Source organism: Calonectris borealis, chromosome 13, assembly GCF_964195595.1.
Source record: "Calonectris borealis chromosome 13, bCalBor7.hap1.2, whole genome shotgun sequence".
NCBI classification, from domain to species: Eukaryota; Metazoa; Chordata; class Aves; order Procellariiformes; family Procellariidae; genus Calonectris; species Calonectris borealis.
The window spans coordinates 3,677,801-3,703,707 of NC_134324.1; the positions used below are offsets into that span (position 1 = coordinate 3,677,801).

The window sequence follows — 25,907 nt, forward strand, 5'->3', positions numbered from 1 at the left end:
AAACAATGTGAAACATAACAAATGACATTTCTGCTCCAAAGTCCATCATTGTAATGGACCATATTATTCTGGACTGTAGATACAAATGATTTTTTTTTCACAGCATCCTGTAACAATTCTTGGGACACAATCGTGCACAAAACATCATTTGTAATTATAGCAGTTTGCCGTTTTCATCTGCTCCATGCTTATTTCTCATTTGATTGATAATCCATGTACTTCAAGCCTAATGAAGGTTCTTCATGCTGCCACTTAATAAAAGTTACGGGTTTTTACAACCTAAATTTCAGGACAACATTGGCATTTTTTGTTTGAAGGAAAAATTAAAAAAAATTTAGTTGCTTCACAGTGCATTTTTTCACATAGATTCCTAGGGTGCCACAGGGAGGGAGAAGTACAGTCAGTGGAGCATGTTCATCGGTATAAAGAAGAATTTAGACTATGGATTTCATTTCAGATTAATCATTGCCCAAACTTTCAAATAGGCCTTCAAAAAATCTGTGATTCCCCAAGTAGTGTCCTGTGGAGGGTCAGAGGCACCTTTTTTGGATCCACAATTATTTTGATTACCAATTACTTAATTTTCTGTATTATTATTATTTCTGACATTCTGACTTTGAAAAAAAAAATTTAATTGCACGGTCTAATAGTTGTTGGTTTAAACAAGTCATGTAAAGAGACTTTTTATGGTTCTAGACTTAGATACCTTTGTCAGAAGCAATGCAGATTGATTTTAAATCAGTATTTACTACTAGAGAGTGTAAATCCAGACTTTATACATCATAAAAGCAAGAACAGATTTTACTGATTGAGAACGACTGAGCTGCAAAGGTTCCACAGTGCCTAAACAGAGATTGGCTCTTGAAAAACACGTATTTTATTTCATTTCTTAGAAGATAGGTGGGAAAATACCTTTCCAGGTAAGGTTCATGCTTCATTAATGTTTTGATCCACTGCCTGTTTTTCATTGGCTACAGATTTGCATGTTTGCATAACCCGCCCAGAAATAGCCTCGTCACTAGCTTCGTCACCTTGGGTTGCAGCAACCTTTGTGAAGACTTGAGAGCTCGAATGGCAGTGTGTAGAGCATCAATACCTTTCAGAATTTTACAAAACTAGCTGATTAAATCTGATTTTAAATACTGCTTTCAGTCTAGAACCCTGCTTTTTTAATAATCAATTAAAACATTGTTTCATTGTGTTTATTCAGTGCGTATAAAGCACCGCTTGACATGTATTAGACCTTACATCGCAGTACGCAGCTGTAGCCCATCCAGCATTTTCCAAATGAGTTTGCACAAGGAATAAAAGATTGCCATCTGAGCAACACTGGAGGGAGACAAGAGCAGACAAAAGGCAGTTAAGCGCTACAAAAAAAGAAAAGACTCTGTTGAGAGAGAAATTTCTGAGCAAATGCCTCAATTTCGCAGGGAGATACTGTAGCAGGCAATGTGCATTGATTTTAGCACATGAAGTACATTGCGTTTGGGATTCATTAAGCTTCATTTTGTGCACTGTTGTGAATGGGTATGTCAGCTACTCTCTCAAGTAATGCACAGTTTCAAAGCAAGGAGGTAGAACAAACCAAAGTGAAAATCTAACGTGCCCCGCAAAGAGAGTAAGCCAGTTTTAAAAGGAAAATGCTTTGGTTGCGAAAAGTCGTAAGTCACAGTAGCAGTAATCAAAACCTAAACATTTTTAAAGGATTTTATGCTTATAGAGTTTTTAATATGACTTACAAACACCAGCAAGTTCATGCTTCTAGCTGCCCTGGTGGAAATCCCACCAGAAGGACAGATGCACTAATAGAGCGCAGAGCCTTATTTCTGTCACTTGGAAGACAATACGCAGACAACTGTTTGATACTTCTTAGTTACTCACTTTTTTACTGAATATGGGCAAGATATTTTGGGTTTTGGTCACGGTTGGTTTTTCAACTTCTGTATTTGCAGCAGGAGGGTGCTTAAGATGGTGCTATTTTCTCTCCCCTCTGTTTTTCCTTGGGAGCCAGCTGCAGAGCTCGCGGTGGCGCTGGCCCCCTCTCCAGGCAGCGGCTGCCAAATCTAGAAGCCACGGGAAGCGACAGGTCCGTGAGGCTGGATTTTCCAGCCATCGAAGCACATCCAAGGCTGGGTTGAAATCTGTTCGTGAATGCGTAAGAGGTCTGGAGTACTGGCTTTCTGTGTAATTTGTTTTGGTTTGTATTTTGTTTTTAGTTGAGAAGCATGTAAGTCCAAGAGACTTATCCAAAAATCTGTTTAGTAGATTCTATGTTTAGTAATGATGATGCCAGTGGCAATTTTTGTTTGTCTTAGTGTCTACTATAAGTTATAGTGCTTCAGAGGCAAAAGGTTCATGAAGTTTCTCAAAATTTTCCTAGAGTCATTGGTTTGCAATGCCAAATCACTAAAAGAATGGGATTGTACATAGGCATGGCTGTGAGGAGAAAAAAAAATCTTCATTGCTCAGTTCTCCAGCTTTTGTGCTTTGCCTTCAGCAGATATTAGGCTGTTATTAATGAAATTAGCCTAAGCAACAGGGCTTTACTGCCCTGGGCTTTACGCTGCATTCCACAGCAGAGCATAACTTTACGCATCTTGCCGTTTCAGGTTGATGGCACAGGTGCTTGAGGTCTTGGGCAGAGAAAGAGTAGAGAACTGGTGACCAGTTGCTGGGACTGTTGACCAGTACTCCAGCACTGTACCAGTAACCTGTTGGGGGTTTTCCTGTTAGAGGAAAACACAGGACCCTGGCATTAGCCTCTTGTGGTTTAAATACTTAACACTTTTTTTACAAGTGATGTTTTGTCTCAGATATGTATTGGGAGTCACTGCTAGCGAGGCGGTCACTGGAGAGGTGGGGGGCTTGGAGCGTGTGGCAGCACAGCTTCCAGCCTCCCCGCGGCCAAACACAACGCTCGGGCTGATCCGAAGGAGGAATACAGCAGATTAATGTCAGATAGCTGCTGCTTTCTGCAGAAGATTTTCCTCTTTCTTTCCTTTCCCCAGTATTTGATCTTTTAAAAGAGCTCAGGATAAGTGACAGCAGTAGACTTAACAGTTATTAGGTTGCAAAGTAGTGGATGTGGACTACCGGGTGGTTAGCTTACATTTATACTCTGATCGCAGCTGCCATTTGGGTCAGAAAGAGTTTTCCCTTTTGATAGATTGGCTGTGTGCTAGGAAAACTTGTCTTTCCCCAGAGCATCGTGTAATTATTTGGTGGCAAAGACTTGTGCTACGTTGCTATGGACATGCGGCTCTCCACACCGAGAGCTGCTGTAATGCTGATATATGTGAGTCTAATCATTCTGTCACTAAGATGTAATATCGATACACCAGGACAACATTTCTATCAGAGGGCCTATTACTCGCCCTCTTAGTTGAAGAGGGGAGGAGGAGGACTGGGATAAGCCAAATTCTGGCCGTTGCTTAGCCCGAGGGAGGCTTGGTTGCATTAGGGTTCAGATCTGTAACCTTCAATATCTGGAGGAGATACCGGCACTATCTAAAGGCGGCGCTGAGGCCCCGGGGTGCGAGGCCCTGGGCTGGGAGGTGGGTGCACGTGGTGTTTGGTGCAGGACCCTGGTTGCTGCAGGAGGCGGGGGGTGCCCCAGCCGGCCCCGCTGCCTGGGCTGCGGGGCTGGAGGACGGGCCGCGCGCGGCGGGGAAGGTCTGCGCAGCTGGTGCAAGCTTAAAGTTTTCTGTGGAAGTCTGCAACAGGGCTGTGTCAGGAACCGTACTGGTAACAGCTACAGCACAGAACTGCCACTCGCCTGTAGAATTAAAACAGTTAGAAGGTAAATTAAAAAGGGATGAGTTTCTCATGCTCCTTAATAATCAGGGTTTATAAAATCAATGTATAACTGAACTGAATTCAAACGCTAGGATATATAGGCAGAGTGCTTCTTTGTTGACATCTGAAGAATTTGTAATTAACTCAGAAGGAAACTTTTAAGGTGATCATCTTTCTGGGTATATTTTCCTGTTAAGGCAATCATATTGCTCCTAGCAATCAGTTTTGAAAGTTGTCTTATTTCTACAGTACAAAAATCCTGCTGGTAAACATCCCCAATTGCACTCATAATTATTTCTGATTAAAAGTGCCCTGGCCTGACAGCACCAGGGAAATTAATAGGGGAAGCTTTCTACAAGTTTTAGAAGATGAGCAAAGACATTCTCCCTCTTAAAATTATTTAAGCAGGTGCTGTGGGAAGCCATTGCTTTTATAAGGCTCTTCAGATGTTTACAGCAAAACATTTTTTCCCAGTGATTGAATTTTTCGAAGTACTAAAATACCACGGAGAAATATGTTTCCCACCAGTTTTATGGCTCCCTGGATGCATTCTATACAAACCTTGTATCTGCCTGGACACAAACACTCTATTGCAAAAAGATATCTTGCCATTTTAACAAGCTATACTGCTTTGAAAGGATACACTGCATCACCAGTGGGAATGTCAGTACCTTAAGAGTAATACTTCTTTAAGGGTACTATTTTATTAAAGCAGACCTCAGTAATTTGTTCCTGACTGTTATACACCCTTATTTTATTAAAGGTATTTTACATCTGTGGAGGAGATTACTACCACTCCTATTTTCTCCACTGCTTGGCTTTAATGGATGGTGTGGAATATAATATTTATTAAGCCTAAGCAGGGGAGGACATAATAGCAGAATTGTCCTTTATAACCTATTTTACACAGTTGTAAAATAAACCTTAATAAAGCAGGAATAATTATCCAGGAATATCCAGGAAATGGAGTACTCTGCCTGCCTCAAATATTTGAAGGACTTAACTGCTGGTTATACATGTACTTTAAGAAATGGAACTCAACAGTGATAACATTAATATTAGTTTGGTACTATTTTAAAATATATTAAAAGATGAATTATCTTGTGTGTCAATTAGTATGTTAGCATAAATCATATAATGCATAACTACTTGTAATCTCTATATAGTATTAACTGTGTATAATCCTACAGAAGACAAACACATTACAAAAATATTTATACTTCCTAACTTTGAGGTTTAGAGTTGCTTTACCGTATTCTGATGGCACCCAGAGCCCCGCAGCTGGCTCCCTGGCTACCAGTCAGTTCTGCTGGTGATCACTAAGCTTTGATGTCAGGGAATAACGTCATTCCTTACTGCTCAAGTGTGTATGCCTTCAGATTTGCTTATGGCCAGAGAGGACTTCATTTACTGCCTGGAGCCCAGAAGGCATTGAGTGTCTTGATTCCAGCCTGGTTTTGCCTGATGCGAGGAACAGAGACTTTGCACCTAGCGTACGCACAGCTGACATTTGGATAGTTCCCTGGACCAGGAAGACAACTTCAGAAAAGCCTTTCCTGCTGGCACATTTGCAGCTTTCGCAGGCAGGTGGAGTTTTTCAGGTGCAAAATGGGAACACAAGCGTATGTGCCATACTGGTGAAAATTTGGTCCCATTGATCACAGCTGTCTGGAAGCATTTATATAGTTGTGTGGGTTTTGTGAAAAGGAAAAAATGGAATCTTTCTAATGAGATCTGTTTCAAATTATTGGTTATACTACCAAATTCTGCAATAAAGGGAGTAGATGATGAAAATTATTTAAAAGCACATTATATATTTTTATTACAATGAGTGAAACATGAAAGAGATTGCCTAACTGTGGAGGCACAGGAGGCCTTTTTTTGGGTACACGGTTTTGCTTGTCAGTTCTTGAGTACTGCATTCACAGACCTACATGGCGTCAGCAGAGCTTGCCCACGACAGTGCGCCTCACCCTTCAGGCAGACCTGCGTGGGTGGCTTTTGCAGGCAGCTGCCTGCTTCTCCTGCCCGTTCTGCAAGTTAGGCCAACGGGGAGCTACCTGCTGTCCAGAAGCCGTGTAGCTGCCGTTGGCATGGCGCTGGCGTTGAGTTACCGCCCTTCTCCCTCCCCCTCCTTCCCAGGTCCCCCGTGCACGGCTGTTGGATACACGCTAGAGCGCGGTTTATTAATCTGAACGTGGTGCCTCACTAACGGCGGTTGTGTTCGGCCAGGAGCTGGCTTGCACGCGCTGCCTGAGGACGTGGCAGAGCAGGCGCGATTCTGCCTGCGAGCGGACCTCACCGTCTGCGTGGTGGGGACTGATGTTCTCCAGCCAGCCCTGGCTGCTGTGCTGGTAGGCTGACAGTTCGGTTAACGGGCGTTTCTTCAGCTTGAACACCATCAGCCTGCTCCTATTTATCTTCATCACACCCAGCCCTTGTTTCCTCACCTTTCTTACGCAATAATTTTATTGTTTATTGTACTGCTTCTTGGAGAGCTTTGTTTTTCTGTTTCTTGTATGATTTCTCTTCTTGGTGGCAGTCACTGGAATCTGTCTCCAAGGAAAAAAGGGAAAGATTTTATATTAAGGACCTAATGCAGCCTTGCAAGAAACTGGTTCCTGATCAGATATTCTAGAAGGACTGGGAAAGCAATTTCTATCTTCCCCCATCCTTCCTGATTTCTTCTTCCTGTTCTCCTATTTAATTTTTTTTTTTTCATAAATGAATATTGTGGAAATGATTTGGACTGAAGTTATTACATTAATTATCCAAACTGACATTTTTGCAGTGTGTGAAAGGACAGGGTGGTATGTAAAATAGATGCACTAAGAACACCTACAGTATGACAACAAGTAGCAGGGTAATTGCTGAAAATGAAGTCTTTTCTGCTATCCCTTCCCTTCAACATCTGTTGTTCCATATGGAGTCATAAATATTTGCAATAAAATAGTCGAAGAAATAATCTCAACATTAATACGGAAAAACTGAATCCGCCAAGAAAATTGAAGAATCTTTTTTTCTTCTTGGCAAGTTCCTCCTACCCATCCTCATCTGACAGTTTAAAATCTCAGTAGAAGAACAGTCAGACTACAGAGATGCTTAAAAATCACCACAAAAAAAAAAGCCTTTGTGAATGTTAATAGGAGAGTTAGTTGAGAAAAATTTTATAACCTCTTGATAATGGCTATGAGGAGGATTTTGTTTATTTTGTTTCATTTTCCTCCTTTCTTCCACGCCACAGTAATTTTATTACTAGCCGTTTATTGAATAGGTCACATTTTCACTTTTCTCTATTTGTCAGTAGAAATAATGCTTCTTGTCAGTGTGAGGAAAGACAAGGTACTATTACTAGCTGAAAGAAACTAGTTACTTTAAATTGCCATATGGAAAATGCAGATCAATAGTACTTAAGCTTCTACGTAGATTAAGAAGCAATTTAAAGCACAGAACAACTTTAAATGTTTTGGAATCTAGATTACCAAAACCTGCCTGAGGAGCAGCTCATAGGAGAAAGCAGGTTTAATAATACCACAGACAAACTATAAATTGTAAATAATTGTTGTGAATATAAAATACAGCATTTTTGAAGGCTTTTTATATATTTATCAGTAGCCTTAATTGTACGGTTCTCCTTAATGAACAGAATTTAATCAGGTGACATCAGTTGTATTTGTTTTTCTTAATCTGTACATACTGAACTTTAGACTGAAGTTACTTGCAGAAACACTTCAGTTCTGATGTCTGGCTGGTGATTTACTGCACTTCTCAAATTCATTTTTTATTATTGCAAACCTAGTATCTCATCTAACTCAGGTCCTGTTTTTTAAGGTTTGAATTAATGAAATATTTTCAGGTGTTTTTACCGTCAGTGCCGTGTGAGCATCCGAGTATATTGTAAATATGTTGAAGTTATAAATAGGTATAATTTTCTGTGTTATTAATGAGAGTACATTGATGAAAATGTCAAAGCTGTATAATTACGCACCTCTTTATGAAGAGTTCACAGATAAAGGCAATCTGTAAACTGTAATTTCAGCCTTTTCTAGTGAGATTTTCATTTCTCTGCTTTTTGCCTCCTTCTCCTATTCAGACGCTAAGTGCCTGCTTTATGACGTCCTTCAGGAAAACACCGTCATAATTCCTGAGAACAGGTCTGTGGGAGGTGCTGAATGCATTGCTTGCACAGTTTGCGCTCTCTTTTTTTACTACTCCAAATACTCAGTTTTTCCCAAGCCAGCACATTGCTCTAAATGTAACAGACATGGTCTACGTTTCCCCCCCGTGTTGAAAACAGCGAAAAGGTTTTATTAAACACTTCTTCAGGAAAAAACCAGTGATTTCAGAGTGGATAGGTGAGAACCAGCTTGGACGCAGATACCGAGAAGCGGAGCACTGTTACTGTTTTGTGATGGTTTCCAAAAGCTTTTAAGGCAGCCTGGAAACATATATATATAATGATTAGATACTAGTTTTAAAGTGAAGTTTTTTTATGGCAAAGCTCAGTAGTGAAAAATGCTTGTGTGCTATCAAGTGGTATCAATCATTTGAAAATGAAATAAAGTCTGATTTAAAGCTAGTGCACCGGATTAATCAGCTACTCCCCAATTGCATTCATTGACCCTGTTCATTCAGGGACTGTAATTAAGAAAAACAGCAGTGACTTTAAATTTGGCACCTGAATCACAAGGTTAAAGCAGTAAATTTCTAAGTCTGATTGGTGCCAGCTTAGGAGGAGGTGTCTCTTTTCTCACTGATGAACAGGAGTGCTCAGCTCCTGGCAGAGAAGCAATGAGTGAGGGAGAAAAAGGCAGGCAGGGGTTTATGGAGGATTTTCAGAGTTATTAAGACACTGAAGACAGCTAACCCTGTCCTTGCAGACTTACAGGTACAAAATATTTGAAATAAACAATGTTTCAGCTTACAGGTTTTTCATACTTACCTTACTGTACAAGAAGAAAATTCTACTAGTTTCTAGTTAAGCAACACAGAAGTTGCCAAGGTTTAAAATTAAAATAAGAAGTCTCACTTTTTTGGAAAACTGCTTTTTGCAGTCAAAAATTAGAATTTGGGCCCTAATTCTGTCAAAATACCCATGTTTGGACACCGCTGCCTATCACTGTTGTTGTGAAATAGATATAAACTGGAAGGCAAGGGATCTCTTGCTACGATAAAGATACATTGGTTTGAATGATTCTGTAAGATCTTTAGGCAAATAATGCTATTTCAAATAAAAATGTAGAATCTTCTTTTCAGAGATGAGTAGCATGTACAACTCAGCTGGTGTTGCAGATCCTCTGGTTTATTTTATTAAAGGTCAAAAAGGTCCATTAGAGTGCCTAGGCTGTTCTTGTGCAACTATGGACCATTAAATGTAATCCCCATCACTCAGATACGAAGCTCAAAGAATTATAATTGCGATAAACCATTTTAGTCCTTAGGCTTCTAAATTGTATGCCACAGGCAGGGAAAAGGAGTGACCCAGCTGCCATCTATGTTCAAAACCGTCTTATTAATGCTGGCTGAAGGCTTTCTGAGATCAAATGTCTTGGTTAGTAACTAACAGACTAATAACTATAAATTTCATATAAATTGTTACTCTCTTCTCCATATGCCACATGTTTATTTTATGCGTGAGTTATATTCTATAAGCTATTTGAGGTGAGGTTTATGTATAATGGTTATACAGCTCCAGATAGATACTAAGTTTTGAAGTGCATGTGAAGAAATAACTTGGTGGTCTAACTAGTGTTAGGCAATATGTAAATTGTAGCTTTAATATTTCTACCGTGTTTTAAGAGGGATATGACATGTCAAGTGTATCAGGTATATGAATGATGGATTTAAAAACATGCCTTCTGAAAGAATATAAACCAGCTGGCAAATAAAAATTGCCTGTCGGTTTGGGCCATGCACTGTCATGCAGGGAGCAATTCGCGTTACTCGTGTTCCCAGTGCTGCGTTTAGTCCGTAGGTTGATGCTTCATTTTCCGATCTGTATTTCTGCAACTTAGGCAGAAGGCAGAAGATGAAATACTTTAGCATATTGAATTAAGAACAAGAAACTTTCTACAGATTTCCATGTGCTTTCCTGGGATAATATTCCATTCACTGTTAGTGTTTACTGTGTATTTCTTTTCTCTGCAATATAATTCTTGCTTTTGTCTATTCATCTGCATGCCAGCTAGAAATTAAAATAAAAAGACTGCACTCTAAATGGATTCCTGAATGCTATTATAAAGCATGGGAGGTTTAACAAACAAGCTCGATAAAAGTAGTTCCCACTTTGCTTCAATAAATAGAAAGGTTGTTTGTGTCCTTGGTTAGATTGTAGTTGTCCTAGCTTTATTTCTTGCTTACTCTGTTGCACTGTATGTGTGAGTGCAGCTTTTAGCATTTATATTTTTAGTGTTCTTTAAAATCAAAATGCTTAAATCAACATCTTTTTTTCTATTAGAGAGATGCATTTGATACAATCCACAAAAAATGCTTCCAACACGTGCCATTTGTAATTGCTTTACCAATTATGATTTCTCCAGTCTAGCTAATAAATTTCTGCCTAACCGTGCACTTATTCAGAATATGGGCAAGATGTAGACACCATTCAGATGTGAAGACCTATTACAAGATTGAAATAGATTTCTAATGCATTTATCATTCATCTTTGCAGAGTGTGATTTCAATCAGAAAAAAAAAATGATGAATGGTTTGACAGTTTCCACCCATATACGCTAAAACATAATATGCTGCTTCTAGTTTTCAGCTATTACAGACTTTAACATGCAATGTGACCTTGGTCTGCAAAGCATGTTTGGTTAGCACAAAAACTTAATCATAAGAAGTCATAAGTAGAATCCTTCTTCTTTACTGCCCTTTTTCTGGGACTTGGAAATTTATTGCTTCTGGGACAGGTAGGATATGAACAATGGGCCAAATAGAGTCCAGGGTTATCTCATCTGTGTGAAAACTGCTGCTGAAAATCGATGTGACCTCTGCTACACTGTCATCCCAATTCCCACCCTCTGTGTCCTATTTGTCTTTTGGTAGAAGCTTAGATCTGTGTGCTGTCTCTATGCGTCTCTCTTGGGCCAGATTATCAAAATGAATCATTGCCTGCATACCTCTTATATTTCTATTTATTTTCCTGGTGTTGACTGGGTCTGATGAAATATGATTCTTTTTGCATTTGATCCTCACTGCAGCAAGCAGCACCTAATTTAGCTGTGTCTATCTCTTTAAAGAAGAGTAATACTATTTTGAAACTTCAATCTGCTGTACAGTAACATTACAAACCATAGACCATGCAGCCTGTCTTCACAGTCAATAGTAATTTTCCTTTCGGCCAATTTAATGTTATTACTTTCCAAATAGTAGAGATTTCTAGAGATTTTAAAGCAGCTATAGTTTTGTTATGCATACGTCATGTATTACTTTCTTCTTCAAATGCCACTTCTGTGTAGTCTTTTGTGACTCCATGGCTTAGGTATTACTTCTGTGTGGCATCATACACAACAACTAATCACTTTATTTTAAAACCTCTGCCACTGATACAAGATATTTAAATATGAGAAATGGTGTGTCTGAATCAGCACGAACTCCATGGTCTGAGTATGTTACCAGAGTTGGGTTTTTTTAAATGGATCATTTCAATTACATGAACACAGCTCTAAAACGATAGCTATGAAGATGTGCAGAGGTTACTGGCTTTTGGTGTTGTTAGTCCTGAAGAATCATTATGAAGATGTTCCGTTTAATGCACTCACACAGTGAAAACAAAATACTCCCTAAGCCGAGATTTCAAAGAATACTTGAAAACTGCTAATGCTGCTGGTGCGTTGTCAGTAGGGGTGTTTTAGAAACCCAGCAAGAAGTGCTTGCTGCTCAAGAGATGCTCCTGGAATTCGGAGCATCTAGGTAATAGTACTGCTGTAGAGACACCGTGGTTTAATTCGTTGTTGTCAGATTCTTTCTGAGGTGGGTTTTTTTTTTTAATAAGAGAGGTGGGAGAAGATGACCTTTTGAATATGGTATGGTCTAATTGTAAATCCTGGATTTAATATGACCAAGACACTTGACAAATGAAACGATCAGGACTGGCTGTGCCGTTGCCCTTAGAAAACACATGCATCGTGAACTTATGGTCAATACATGAGTTGCAAGATTTACTAAAAAGCAATTGCTGAGAAGATATTCTTCTTCATGATTTCTGCAAGTGCAGGAACGTAATATATATAGACTGGTTTTCCCCGGACTGTTACACAGAAATATTTTTTTAACATTTCAGAGTAAAAGAAATGTACAGAGTTTGGCTTTGAAGACTGCTAGCAGATTTTAATTTTGTGGTTTTCAGCAATTAACTTGATGTTCAAAATGAATGATGATCTTAGAGGTCTTTTCCAAGCTTAATGATTCTATTCTATGATTCTGATACATGAGGAAGAAGTATTCACAGGGATCTGAGAGAAGGAGATACATTTACTATCCTAGAATACGTTTAAATTATCCTACTCAAAAATGCGAGTTCTTTGATGATAGTACCGATTCATCACAAAATTTAAAGGATTTTTGAAAAATAGTTACTGATGTTGTTTCTTTCCGGATACACATTTCTACTGTCTGTGCACAGCTTGATCTATAACAACGTGAGATGCATCAATCTAGTCCTGTGCAGTGAATCGCAGGAGCGAGGCCCTGTGCCGGCGCGCCCGCTCCCCCGGCCGCTCCTGTCACCCCCGCCACCCAGCTCGCTCTGTACCTCCGGCAGAGAGAACTCAGCAGAGCGTTTTGGCTACTGCCGGTGGCCAGAAAGGCTGGCAGTGGCCAGGTACTTGTTAGGAAAACCTGTGCTGATACCTCACTGACAACGTGGAGTGGGTGCCAGCTAAGCAGGAGGGGGTGACTCAGTGGAGCTTGTTTACTGCTGAGTATGGGAAGGATAATGTTAAAGGAGTAGAGAGATGCGATACATTTCTTGATTAGAATTTTGTCAAGGTTATAGCAACAAAAAATGCACATCATAGAATGGCAAACATGATAGAATGAAGAAAGGTCATTCAGGTTTAATGAACTGTGTAATACTGTTATAATTCTGTAGTATAATTTTGTAGAATTTGAGATATAATAGTCTATACTCTATTACAGCTATGTTATAGTCTTCAGTATATTTATTATTGTTCTGTACTATTTTGCAAACTTACCTTAGCAACAATCACAGCTGCCCAAAGACTGAAACAATGTCAGTTTTACTAATGTGCTTGTATTTTGACTTCCAGGTAAACAGAACGCTAGTTTCTAGAAATGACAATTACCTATATTTCCAATGCTTTCTGATGTTGCTTTTAAACCTATCTTTACAGAAGAGGTCCAAATTGCCATTCCAATAATGAAACCAACCTTAGATAAAGTCCAACTGGCTGGACAGGCCTTGCCTCCTGGATTTCCGGCGCCATTTCTTTTTGCTGATGGTCTTTCATCAGTAGAAACACTATTAACCAACATTCAGGTAAATTCTTCTCTATAGGGCCAGGCTATGTCATGATAGATAAAATGTGTTTCTTTAAAAAGTTTCAGAAACTATTTTGTATCTGCAATTCTAATTTCTTTTATTTAATGTAATGCTTAGGTTTCCACTCTCTGGCATGATCGATCGTGAAAGGGTTTCATACATTGTCTATTTGACTTAATAGTTGGCAATAATGGTCATATTAAAATTCACCAGTCTCATTACTCCTCCTTTGCCTCTCCCTGCAGTTGTCCGAGGTCAGCAATGATACGGCACTCCGTTTGTAATAAACCACATCAGTAGGATGAATTAGCAAAAGCTATACTGAATGATTCCATGCCACAAAATTGCTCGTATATAACATATAGCTACTTCAGATGTCCAGTTGCATTCCAGGTCTATGGGTTCCTGCTTTTAATTTTTCTGTTTTCCTAGAGGGTGTAAAAGAAACAAATGGATGAATTTTGTCACTGCTGAAACAAACTGGTATTTTCAGATCTTACATTTGTGTGTGTTTTAGGGCCTACTGAAAGTGGCTGTGGACAATGCGAGAGTCCAGGAGAAGCAGATACAGCAGGAAAAGAAAGAGTTAAAGATGGAGCTTTGTAGAGAGAGAGAGCTAAGAGAGAGTTTGGAAAGGCAACTCACAGCTGAGCTGCAAAGCAGAGGTGAGTGAATGAAAAATGGAGTTTAGATATCTATTAAATGTATAACCCTTTGGCATTTCCAGCTGGAGCTATTGAGGACTCGGAGTTAACTGACATTCATACTCCAGTGTAATGCAGCAGTGGACTAGCACTGGTAATGAAAGATTTAAATTTAATAAAACCAGAACGAAGCACACTTTTCTGTAAGCAGACAGAACAGTGACTGAAGGATTATTTCCTGGAGGGCAACTGGCCGCAGAGAGTTTTGGCTGGTTCTGTGGAAGAAAGCTGATTCAGTTTCATGGCTTTCACATGTATTATTACCACTCCGCCTGTGTATTCCCAGCCCGATTTCTTCATTTGACAGCTTTAATTTCTTTTGTTTTCTGCTATTATCCTCCAAGCATTGAGGATCAGTCTTACTGTGAGAAAGATATGTCTGTAATTTGGGTATTCAGCTGATTTTTTTCCATTACCTTACTACTTATCTAGCCCGCATTTCTGTAGTTTGCGTGCTAGTCAGCTAGTTTTTCTTGTAGATAACTTCAGTGCAACAAAACAGGCAGAACTACGAGAAGTTGTCTACCCAAGCGCAAGATCTGAAGCAAATAACCTTAGATAATTTTTTTCCCATCAGGAGAGTGAGATACAATAGCACTCCCCATATGGGGCCCTCTAAGACAAAACCATGACTGTTTAGAAGCTTTTGATAATAATAGGCAATTAAATTGGCAAATCTGAATTTTTCGCTGTGATATTGCAAAGAAGGCAGTATTCTTTTTAAAATTCATCTAAAATCTGCATCTACAGGAAAGGAATAGTACTTCATGTGCCAAAAGCTACTTCTAGATTATATCCATGAAATCAGAAAGATAAAACTAGATAAAACCAAAAATGTAGGTGCCAAGTAACTATCTTCCTGTGCATTTTGAATTGAAATTAGGTGGGTAGAACAGAGCTGTCTGCAGCGCCAAGTCTCAGTAAGAGGCAACAAAGAAGGGCACTTCTAAGTCGAGTTGTGAAGGGTCAGTAAATGCTATTGAAGTTGTTAAATTGCAGTCGGTGCTTAGAAATGTTGCATCACCCCTGTCTAAGTGCGGATGAGACTGCTGTATTTCTATAAAACAGAACTTATCTCCGTGTAGGCAGACAGCACACTGCACCTCCTGAGTCACATTTAGGTCAACAAAAACCTTAAGCCATTCGCAGGCTTTGTGGGCTTCTGGCTCGAAAGAGAATTTCACCAATAATCAGTATCCTCAGAATTGTTTGTCTTTCAGGTCATCGCCACATGCACATCTTTATTATTACAGAAACTCAGAGACAGGCTTTTTCACACAGGTTGCTCAATTTTGCAAAGTTATGTTCTACAGATCACATTCTGACATTCATAATTTATTAAGTCTCTCAGATTTCCCATGTAATGGTATCCTTTTTTTTTTCCCCTGACTGGAGCATTCACAAATCCAGAAGGATCTGTAAAAGTCAGTAAGAATTCAGGTGAACAGGTGATCACATAAAGTTATGGAAATAGTGTGGATTTTTCCAGAATTTTTCCAAATTTTTTAGTAAATTTTCTAACAATATTTTGTGATTTGAAATTCACAGGTATCTAATATACAGGAGAAGCAAATAAATAAAAAGGATTGCAAAATACTGCTTGTATAAATTCAGCTTTCGTTTTAACAACACTTGTGAGCCGTATTTGCCAGAGTGTACACACTAGCAAACCTGACTCTAAAACAGATGGTAATTTTAAGAGGGCATTTATGTTTAAGCTCAAATTCTTTTTAGTCGGTTAGTTTTACCTACCTTTTCTAGTGCCATCGCTTCTCCATTTGTTTGATTCTGTAATGAATCCATGGGATTAAATACTGCTCTGTGGGGTTTGACTGCACACGTGAACTGAAGCAGCAGCAGCACGATGCAGAACCGTTCTTCGATCCTCTGCACAAGCTGCGATGGGCTGTAGAAATGTAGCGCTTTCATATGAGCTGGGGTATGCTGTGGAGGTGGTCTTTGACCCCTTCCAGAGCTTGCTAAAAATGTTCTCCTGCTGGCTCGGAGAAACTACGTGGGCATCAGCCTCCGGAGCAGCCAACCTGCCTCGTGCCAACCAGACGTGCCAGCTGATCGCAGATTTCCTAGGACAAAAGCTGCGCCCAGGAGGAGAGTATTTTCTGGCTGCAGGGTACACTCGGCAGAAGTGTGGTGATGGGACTGTAGAGATCCTACCAAGCAGTTTAAACCAGGGAAGGGAGGTGCAGGTCATACGAAGAAGAGACGCAAGAGAGTGTTCTTGCAGCACTGGTGAAAAAACAAGTGTAAAAGCCCACTAAAGATAGTTCAGTAAGGATAGTAAGGACAGTCTGTTAGCCTCTAGGAGCACAGGAAGGGTTGTTGTTGGCAGAGGTAGATATTTTAGATGTAGTTCTGGCCCAAGTAATGGTAACCTGGTGCGGGTGAAAAATAAGGTTAAATATGGGATTAAGATTCAGGGTTTGAAAAGAAAAAGGCTTAAAAGGTGCTTTTTATGGCTTGAATTTATATAGGTGAGGGAATACAATCGTAGCCAATGTCAGCAGTTCCCAATGAAGGTATTGATCACCTGGCTACAATTAATATTACACAATTCTCTAGTTATAGTTTTAGCTTTATTTATAGTTGGGTTTAAGACTGAGATTAGTCAGGAATACTTCTGTTTTCTGCCAAATCTTACATGGCTGTACCAATGACCTGTGGATGATCTTTGTCAAGGCACTGTTTCTGCTTTCCATCTGTAAAAGAGAGATGAGATGAGATGACTGTGAAGTGCATTGAGATCTAATGCAAAGCTGTACAGGAGCACTGTATTATTGCATTGTGACCTATTTTAAGTCCAAACAGCCAGCTACTATACAGTGTTTTATAGAGCGCTTCAGTTAGAAGGAGAAATTGCTAATGAAGAGAATATACTTGATTTACTTACCAGTGTTATAAGCTTGATTTCAACCTGCTTTCTCCCTGGGAAGTTCCGTTTTAATTTCTCTCTGAGATTCTCAATGTACACCCAACGCTTTTTTGTTTCTCTCCTTTCTTTGGCTTTTCCTCTTTTTTTCTCCCCCTAGCAATGAAGTGCAAAAGTACTCGTTACTCCATACATACCCCTTCCCTACGCATTTGATCTTTCATTTGAGTGTGTACCCACTTAACCCAGCTTCTCCATAGCCTTACACCTGGCTTCTATCTTGGGCCGTGGTTCTTGTTATTTCAGTTATTCTGCTTCAAAATTCACCCAACTGCTTCTCCATTTTTACAAAAAAAATTCCCACCTAATTCCGTGGGGTTTCACTCTGTACACCGTGGCTACTGACATTTCAGGTTCTCTAACACTGCACGCAGACAGTTCGCCTGCAGAAATAAATGTTGTTTCCCGTAATGTTAGGAAACTTAACTAAAACCGAATCTCTGACACATTCCGAAGACTTCCTCCATTCATGAGGAGTGGTCGAGGAGACACAGGGTGTTTGGATTATCTTTCTAGACAAAACTACTGGAGGAGGAGGGTGCAATATAATTCTCGGCATTAAGGGAAGAGGTTGGAATGAAGGGTGAGAGATTTATTTAATTTTGAGGATGTACGTTGCTGCTGTTGCTAGAAATTAGTTTAAGCCAATGGTCTGGTCAACCAAACGCTGCAGAACTATAGCTAGAATTTAGTCCAAATTGGTGAAGTCTGTGTAACGTGAGCCATGGGGCTGGCTCTGAGTGAGACTCTTACGTTCTGATCCGGAGACTTAAATCCGTGGCCTGTTCCAGAGTGCGAATAAGATTTAAGATCTTGATAAAGGTCTAAAGCCCTTTCAGATTGTTCATTGTTTCACTACACGATATGGCTTGGGGTTTTTTTGGTTTTGTATCAGATTCATACCAGATTTTTTTTTTTTTTTTTGAGATAGAATTGGGCCCTTGAACATTGAACATAAACTCATTCACTGTCTCTATTATATATTATTTGTGCTTCAACAGCCATTCTTATAATATATTTACATTTCAGCAACAATTCAGAAACGCTTGAAGAAAGAAAAAAAGGCAAAGAGAAAATTGCAGGAAGCTTTGGAATTTGAATCAAAGAGAAGAGAACAAGTGGAACAGGCGCTTAAACAGGCCACATCAGGTGACGGTCTCAGGATGTTAAATGGTAATGTCTTAGTTGGCCTTTCACAGTTAGCTTAAAATGATGTTTAATTGAGTGGGAAAAAAAAAGTAAGATGATGCACCAAGCAAATTCCAGAAAAAAAAACCACAATCCTTTCCTGAAATAATTAAAAATCTATTTCAGGCCATGTGCTCTGGGTCATGAATTAAAAAAATAAGTAAGTCTGCAACTAGAGAAACAGACAGAGCAGTTTACACAGACATGACAAGAAATGCTGAATATATTACCAGAGAAATCTGTTACAGTGCCAGCTAAGACAATGTGAAATTTGGTTCCTATAAGGTTCTCTGAACTCTTCTCTCCCAGCAGATTCATTTTTAGCACTGCTGAGCTTCATTTTAAAAGCTGTTTGGCTGAAGTTTGCTCAGCCTCAGGACCTATTAAGTTTGTTAAATATGTATCAGCTTTCAAAGCTGACTAGGTTTTGAATACTTCCCAAATATTCGTGTGAAACAAAAGCAAGTCAGTTAATCTCTTAAACAGGATGATTATGTTTTGGGTAGTGGGAGGATTTGCCTCTCCTGCTTAATGTGGTTCTGACCAAAGTTTAGAGCTTTGGTTTGAATCTTTAAGACTGAACCTAGTTGAGTTTTAATTAATTTCAGGTTCTGTAGCTAAGGTTTAATCTCTGTGTCCCTACCCTGAAGTCTCTGCAGAGGCTCATGAATCTGAGTTACGTTCAGTCTCTGCTGCGTTTGTATGTCGTGTAGTCTTTACGTTAACTTTGTGCTGCCTGCTTCAGGCACTGCTAGCAACTGAGCCATAATAACATAAGCAGACTGCAAAAACTGCCTGAACTGCTGAGTAAAAATAATGAGTGTAGCTTGTCTTGAGTTCTCAGTTGTGAGGGCTACCCAAACTGTTTTTTAAAGTTAGGGCAAGCCTGTCTACGTGAACTGCCATCGCAGCACTCTGCAATGGACTGCGAGTTGTGATTTATCTAGAGCACCTACGAGATATAAACTCTTTAAGTATGAGAGCAACATCTTTCAGAGGCATTCTCATCTGCTGGGTTTTATAGTCCAGCATATCACTGTAACCAGGACCTGGCTGGCTTTTCTGATGGTCTGACAGTGAGCGGTGGTGATTCAGGCATGGATATACAGCTTGCACCGTGATGAGGGACAATGACCCAAGGGAGAGTGGGTGGACAGAGCCAGCAGAAACCTCTTCCACCGCCTCCACTGGACCAGAAAAATGCCCAGATCAGATCCCACAGACATAGCCAGCGCCTTGAGACGAATGTCAGAAAAAGCCTAACATCCTGATGTGCTGTAGGGTCAGTCACCCAGATTCTGCCAGTGCTGGTAAGCACCTGCCGCTCGCAGGAGTACTCAGCAGTTCTGGAAGCCACAAATTAAAGGGTACCATCATGCCAGCAACGTGATTAACAGATCTTTACATCTGCTGTTGTGGGCCTGGCTGCTAACGTTTTGATTTGCAGGCACGCTCAGGTAGTCATATATATGTTAGTGCCTGCAAGAAGCTGATATTTACATGCTAATCTGATTGCACATGCAAATCAGGTAGCTCATTAGCATCTTAATCCACAATTTAATTGCAGGTACAATTTTATGACAACAAAATGTGAAGGGCCATTCTGAATATTTTTAATTTAACTCTGACGGTCTGTCTCATTTAACAGGTGCTGTTATTAGTTACAGACGACACTGTCATTTTACGTATATACAACATGTACTCTAAAAGGTTTGAAAAGGAAGAACCTTTTCAGATGAATAGATGAGTGCCCTGACCTTTCCTTCAAAACAGAAATCTGAATAAGGGAAACCCTATGTAATAGCAGTCACTTGTAATTTTATAAGAAAAAATTGTACACATGAAAATATTTATTTGCTCATATATATTTATAGGGCTATATATGCATACATCACATACGTTTCATTTACACATATATTACTAAGATACTATTCATACTACTCTTCTGTGTATGGACTACACTTCAGTGGGTTTCCCCGCTTTGACACAGAGTCTGGTCAGGCTGTAGGGTGACCAGCAAAATGTCATCTTTGCGATAGATACTGACACTCCAACTACAGTGATCCGAGAAAGCAACAGTACGGTTATTCTCTATCTGAGAAAGTCCAGAACAGGCTTCTACAGAGAAAAACTTCAAAACTGTATACGCAGCTCCCTTTCAGGTGTGGGTTTTTTCCTTGCTTTAATTTCCAAGTGCTGTATTATAGGGGAAGCAGATGTTTCTCCAGGATTCGAGGTGCCATGGATTCAAATCACATACCCTTCATGCTAATCCTTGTTGGCACAAGGTGGATAATGGCATCTGTTATCATAACACCCTGGGGTGTTTGAGCCCCCACCCCCACCCCGAAGGACTCTGCATACAGAGGTATTATCAATATGAAATTAAATAGTTCAAAAGTGCATATCATTATGAGACTCTTTCTCAACTTGGAAAAAAAGAGCACAGTCCATTTTGGAAAGCTCTTCTCAGAAATCTGGAAATGTTTCACATAATATCACATATGCAGTTATATTTTGGGGGATAACGCATGCTTACAACATCTTGAGCCGAGTCCTTTAAATGCAATTTGCACAGTCCTTATCCGTAACACGCACTCATACAAACTGGTACACACACACACGTTGACGGGCATTGGCTATATTCTTTAATTCTGTACCTTGCAGGTATATGGCTAGGAGAGTCAATGTAGTTTAATGTTATCACAGTTTGATTTCTACTTTTATTTTTCATACGTCAGATGCCCTCATTCTCCAAGAGAATTTTACAGACATATTAATATCATGTGTTGGTTATTATCTGATCATCAGACAAATGTGAAGCATGTTAAAAATAATTCACTGTGAGACCAGTAATGTTTGCACATTTTGGAAACAATTTACTACTGAAAATTCTATGAAGACCAAATGTTTTATGCAAGACCGTGTAACTTGGAGATCACCCTAGTTTGCTATAAATATTTTTCTAAAGATGCATGAGAGAAGGACAAAGGGGAATGCATTAATCTTCGGTGTCACATCTTTCAGATGCTGGAATCCCAGATATGGAAATAGAACACAACGGAACCCAACATGACAGTGCAGCAATGCAAGGTGCAGTATGTACCGCATCCCATCGCAGACATGTTTATCATGAGCCATATTAAAAATTAAATGAAATGCAGAATAGTTTTTGTCTCTGTTTTCCTGCTTTAAGATAAATGTAAATTACACAACTTCATTTTGTTTTCCTGTTCAATATAGAAAACCTTTGAAAGATCAGGACTTTACAATACCAGAAATAAAATTTGTTTAGAGGTGTGGGAAACTCATATTTAGCTATCAAAAATATGTGCTTAGTTCAAAAGTGATTTTACATAGGATTTATCTTTTTAAAATATTTTACCTCTGATCCTTACCTTCCTATCAAGATCATAGGTGTTTTCAAAAAATACATAAACTGTAGGTGGAAAAGGAAAGTCATGTTCGTGTTATGAGCAATTATATAGTGCTCCATTTTCCTCACTGTTCAGTGCCTGTTTGTAAATACAGAACATTCACGTATTGTCTGAGTGCTTCCCAAAGAATAATAAATGCATTCTGGCTATAGGCCTGTGAAGTCAGGGAGTGGTGTAATCATCATTTAGGGGAGTGAGGTACAGAGATCTTAATGGTTATTTCCATTACCATTGGAAGCCTATTTGAGACACGCAGAAAATCCATAGTCACCTGCGATAAAATTTGATCTGAGCAATTTGAACGTAGAAATTCTCTGACTTTGGAGAAAGTCCAGTTTTGTAGTGTTGATTTTCTATAAAATCAACCTTTTTCTTCTTTCAGTCCTGTGCCCTATTCATTACGCACCGTCCAGCTCTGCGCTGGCTACTACAGCAGCCTGGAGACCGCTGCCTGTTTCGATGTAACTGCTGCTTCTTAGGGCACCTCCACCCCTTCTGCTGAACCACGTAATGGTTATGTGCAAAAAAACGACGTGTGTTGAAGTAACTAGAGACAGTCCCCTTCCATATAGAGAGGAGAAGGACTGCAGTACAGTTATAGATACAAACATCACGTCTAGCCCTTCTGAACTGCTAAAGGCTTAACTTTGCATACCTCTGGAATGCATCTGTTGTCCATCTGTCATCTATACAGGAAAGTTCAAATATTTTTACTGCTGTCTCTTTTTGTGATTTTAGGTTCATACGCCATGTATTACAAAGGAGAATCACAGCTTTATTGTAATGCATATATATATATATACATATAACATATGTGTGTATATATATGTGCACATATGATTAGAGTTGTGCTCTCAATATTACCATTTGAAAATCGTTTCTGCCAGAAGTAGTCAAAATATTGGATAAGCACTTGGGACACGTGTATTTAAATTTGGCAAGCAAAATATTCCTAACATTTATGATCTATTTATGATACCTGCTGAGATGAGTGCTCAGTGCTCTTCCAAAAAGATTCTGACAGTCAAAGCTGCATCTGGACAGAATCTAGTAAAAAAAAGGAAGTTAATTTCAATTTTCAGTTGAAGGAAAAAAGTTACAGTTGGCTCAAATGTGTCTTCCCATCAAAAATTATTATAAATAACTGTGGGGAAAGTGATGCATAGCTGCTTCCAACAACCATTTCCTTACTAGAAGGAATTAAGAGAACTTTCTTACACTTCCTGTAGTCTATTGATATACAAGAAAACCTCGTGATTTTGATTTTTAATTCAGGTTGTTTGTATTGTTTTTTTTTTAATCTGATCCCAACTACATCATTCTTTAGTTTGAACAGGCTTTGGATCATAAAGTTTTTGTTCAGGTTAAAAGCCTGAACAAAGGGAGAGCCGGATATCCTCTCTGTTCAGTATCTCTGAGCTCGGTGCCCCTCTGTGAAGGCAGAACGTGACTTGTGCAGTGGGAGTTGTAAACCTGTCATAGACTCCTCGGTGGCAAAGCATCCCTTGTCTTCGCCACAGTGATGAATGGCAGCGTACGCCGACTTCTCTGACAGTTTTAGTATCGTAATCCGGTTCGTATGTAAACGTGTGATGAGTTTAGCCAGTTCTTTCACTAAGCACTCTCAGCTGATAAAAAGGTTTCCGAAAGGAGCTTTGTAGAGCTTGCTTAGATTTCAAAGTGTTTCTGTCCTGTAGCACCATCTCTTTCTTTTTTATTTATACTGATACTGTAATATCTTTTTATTCTCTTTTCCTTTGATTACAATTTTTGTACTTGACAGCTACTATTGCACTGCCGTCGTTAACAGTTTGAGCACACTCCCGCATTGCCCCCTTCATTTGCTGCCTTTGTTTTTTGGGCCCTGGGAGGAGGAAGGGTCAAAACACACGTCCCTAATACAAAGCTGTTTCCAAGCTTCCAAAAGCTCTCTCTGTTGCACAGAAAAAAGCATTAGCATCAATGCAGACCTTTCTTTTTCTGTTGTCAATAGCTCCGCTGGACAGAAATCTATCATTCGCACAGTGCCTTCCCTTTGAAATTCAATTAGATTCACTGCCAGTATCTCCTTAAGACGGTTTAAAGGAAAATTACAAAAATACTGCGCAGCCACCTTTCACAGTGATTAAGTCATATCATATTTTATGCTCATTTCTTAAAACGATTTTATTAACACAAGCTGTTCATATACTGGGGTTCTGATCTGCATTATAAATCTTTTCTATTTAGTTGACTCATTCTCTCTATGCTTTGTATATTAATTGAACGGAAATTTTGTGCAGATGAGACTTAAAACTTTTTTGAACTTTACAGTCTAATACTTCCATCCTCCGTATACCTGACCTCCTAGTCCACCGTAGCTTGATCTGAGAGAAGCTTTTTAGCTGACGAAATAGAAAAGTAACAGTTGCTGTAGTCGTGAAGCCCCCTGCGCAGCTGAGTGGTGCAGGAGAGGGTGATGCACGCACACAGATACCCGTCTGGTCTTGCTTCCATAACTCACGTGTGGGCCAGCAAGATAGTGCATCAACCATTTTATCAACCAATCTCCGTTTCACATAAAATAAACATACTGGGTGTCATTAAGTGCACCTTCAGATCAATGATTTTTGCAAATGACATTCAAGTACCATTCGAGTAGTGCATTTTTGCTGATAAAAGCAAATTAAATTAGCACAACTACAAGTGTGCTGATAAAAACTAAAACCGAACAGCAGCACCATTAGCTAACAAAGTAATATTTTCTCTTTACTGCTTTCTGCCATTTAGTTATTATCCTATTGGAAATCTAATTATAATCCTTTTACTCCCTAGTCAAACTTCACAGTTTTTGCAAGCTTAGCACTGACAAGTGATTTCATTACATTTGATTGCCCGCGCCCAGATTGACTTAACTTCACTCCGAGACCTAAAAGCCCTCTCAGTTTCTCAGATTCCCTGTTTGCACATTACAGCAACAGCTCCTTTAATTAATTAGCATGAACAGCAGTAACATGAACTGCTGAACAGAAAATAACATCATTTTATGATCGCAGGGAGACTTCTCCTTTTGCATGTTTATACCTTAGTTAACTTTTGTATTACTATATTTCATTGTTAGGGGATATTGGAACCATCAGCAAAGCAATGTTATCTTAAAATTTTTAAAAATAGATGTTACCATAATACCTGATGATAACAATTTTCAAAAAATAAGAGATTCTAAATTTCAAGAAGGAGGCGGCAGCACAGGCAGACAGACTTTCCTGAGGTGAAAAGACGGTTCAAAGGAAACGTGGTTCACCGTACCTGCGGCAGGAGGGTGACCCAGGGCTGCTGCTGCTTTCGTTTGTGAAGCAACCTGGCAGAGGTTTAGCACAAGAACTCCCAGTAACTGTGAATAACTTTTTAGTTTTATCTGTTTGCCACAGATGAAGGACTGTTGAAGTTTGGAACGTACTTTATTTTTATTACTTAGAAAACTGGGCTGCATTTTTTCAGTATTCTGATATAACCAATTAGTTTTCAAGTCCAGCCTGTGGTAAAAAGGGCGCAAGGGGGACAGAAAAGAGAGGGGTAGTGCTTTTAAGAGGTTTAACAACTTTGCTACTGTAGCAAATTATACCTTCAAATGCTGCAATCCGCTGAAACCAGCCCCGCTGTGGGATTTCAGAGTACTCTACAACTGTAAGAGACAAATTCAACATCTTGGAAGTTATAGTGCTGTTGTCTTGGTCTGGCTTTCACTGAAAAAAGTGTTCAAGCACTTAAAATTTTACGTGAGAAAAGACCAGAACCCTGTGATTAGAAACTCTTGAGATTGAAGAGAGGCCGGGTATTTTCCTTGTGAGTGAGTTCTTCGCTATCATCTTCTTCGTTTGAGTCGTGGGCCTTTTCTTCTTCCTCCCGTCCAAGCCGTGCTCTGTCCCTAGTGCGCGTCCTGCTCTGATGCTCTAATTACTAAACCTCTAGTAGTTACTTTGTGCTGCGTCACGTTGCAGTGCTTCTAGAAAAACTCTTCCGAAGTTTGTGTGCAATTACCAGACTGTCATATCTGTGCACACACCGGCCGGGCGCTGCTGAAAGCCGTCTCGTTAGCTGCTACCCCGGGAAAGGGCCCTCTTTAGTAACCAGCCATGAGATTTCTGTGCTGGCTACACGGCTTGCCTGCTGGTGATACAAATGCAGGGCTTTAAAAGTAACGGTATCGCTGACCTTCGCGCTATTTCTACTTTTGGTATGCAGTGTTTTTCTGAATCCCTCTGTCTCTAAGCGCGCGCGCGCACACACACATATATGAGGAGGAAGCTGAGATTTTGTGATTTACTGGAAACAAAAGGCGGGGAAAGGTT

The 25,907-nt window shown here is 39.6% G+C and overlaps 1 protein-coding gene across 3 annotated transcripts in view; it reads left to right on the forward strand.

The window, feature by feature from the left end:
• The window catches only part of DACH2 (dachshund family transcription factor 2), a 308,526-nt gene that overhangs the window by 276,632 nt on the left and 5,987 nt on the right, over window positions 1–25,907 (forward strand). The window contains exons 8-11 of one of the 3 annotated variants that reach the window (XM_075161959.1): window positions 13,152–13,297; window positions 13,818–13,965; window positions 17,981–18,100; window positions 21,167–21,232. In XM_075161959.1, the coding sequence (XP_075018060.1) occupies window positions 13,152–13,297; window positions 13,818–13,965; window positions 17,981–18,100; window positions 21,167–21,232 (480 nt within the window). Of the gene's footprint in view, window positions 1–13,151; window positions 13,298–13,817; window positions 13,966–17,980; window positions 18,125–21,166; window positions 21,302–25,907 lie in introns of those variants that run through there. The other 2 variants (XM_075161958.1, XM_075161957.1) reach the window with 2 other exon arrangements.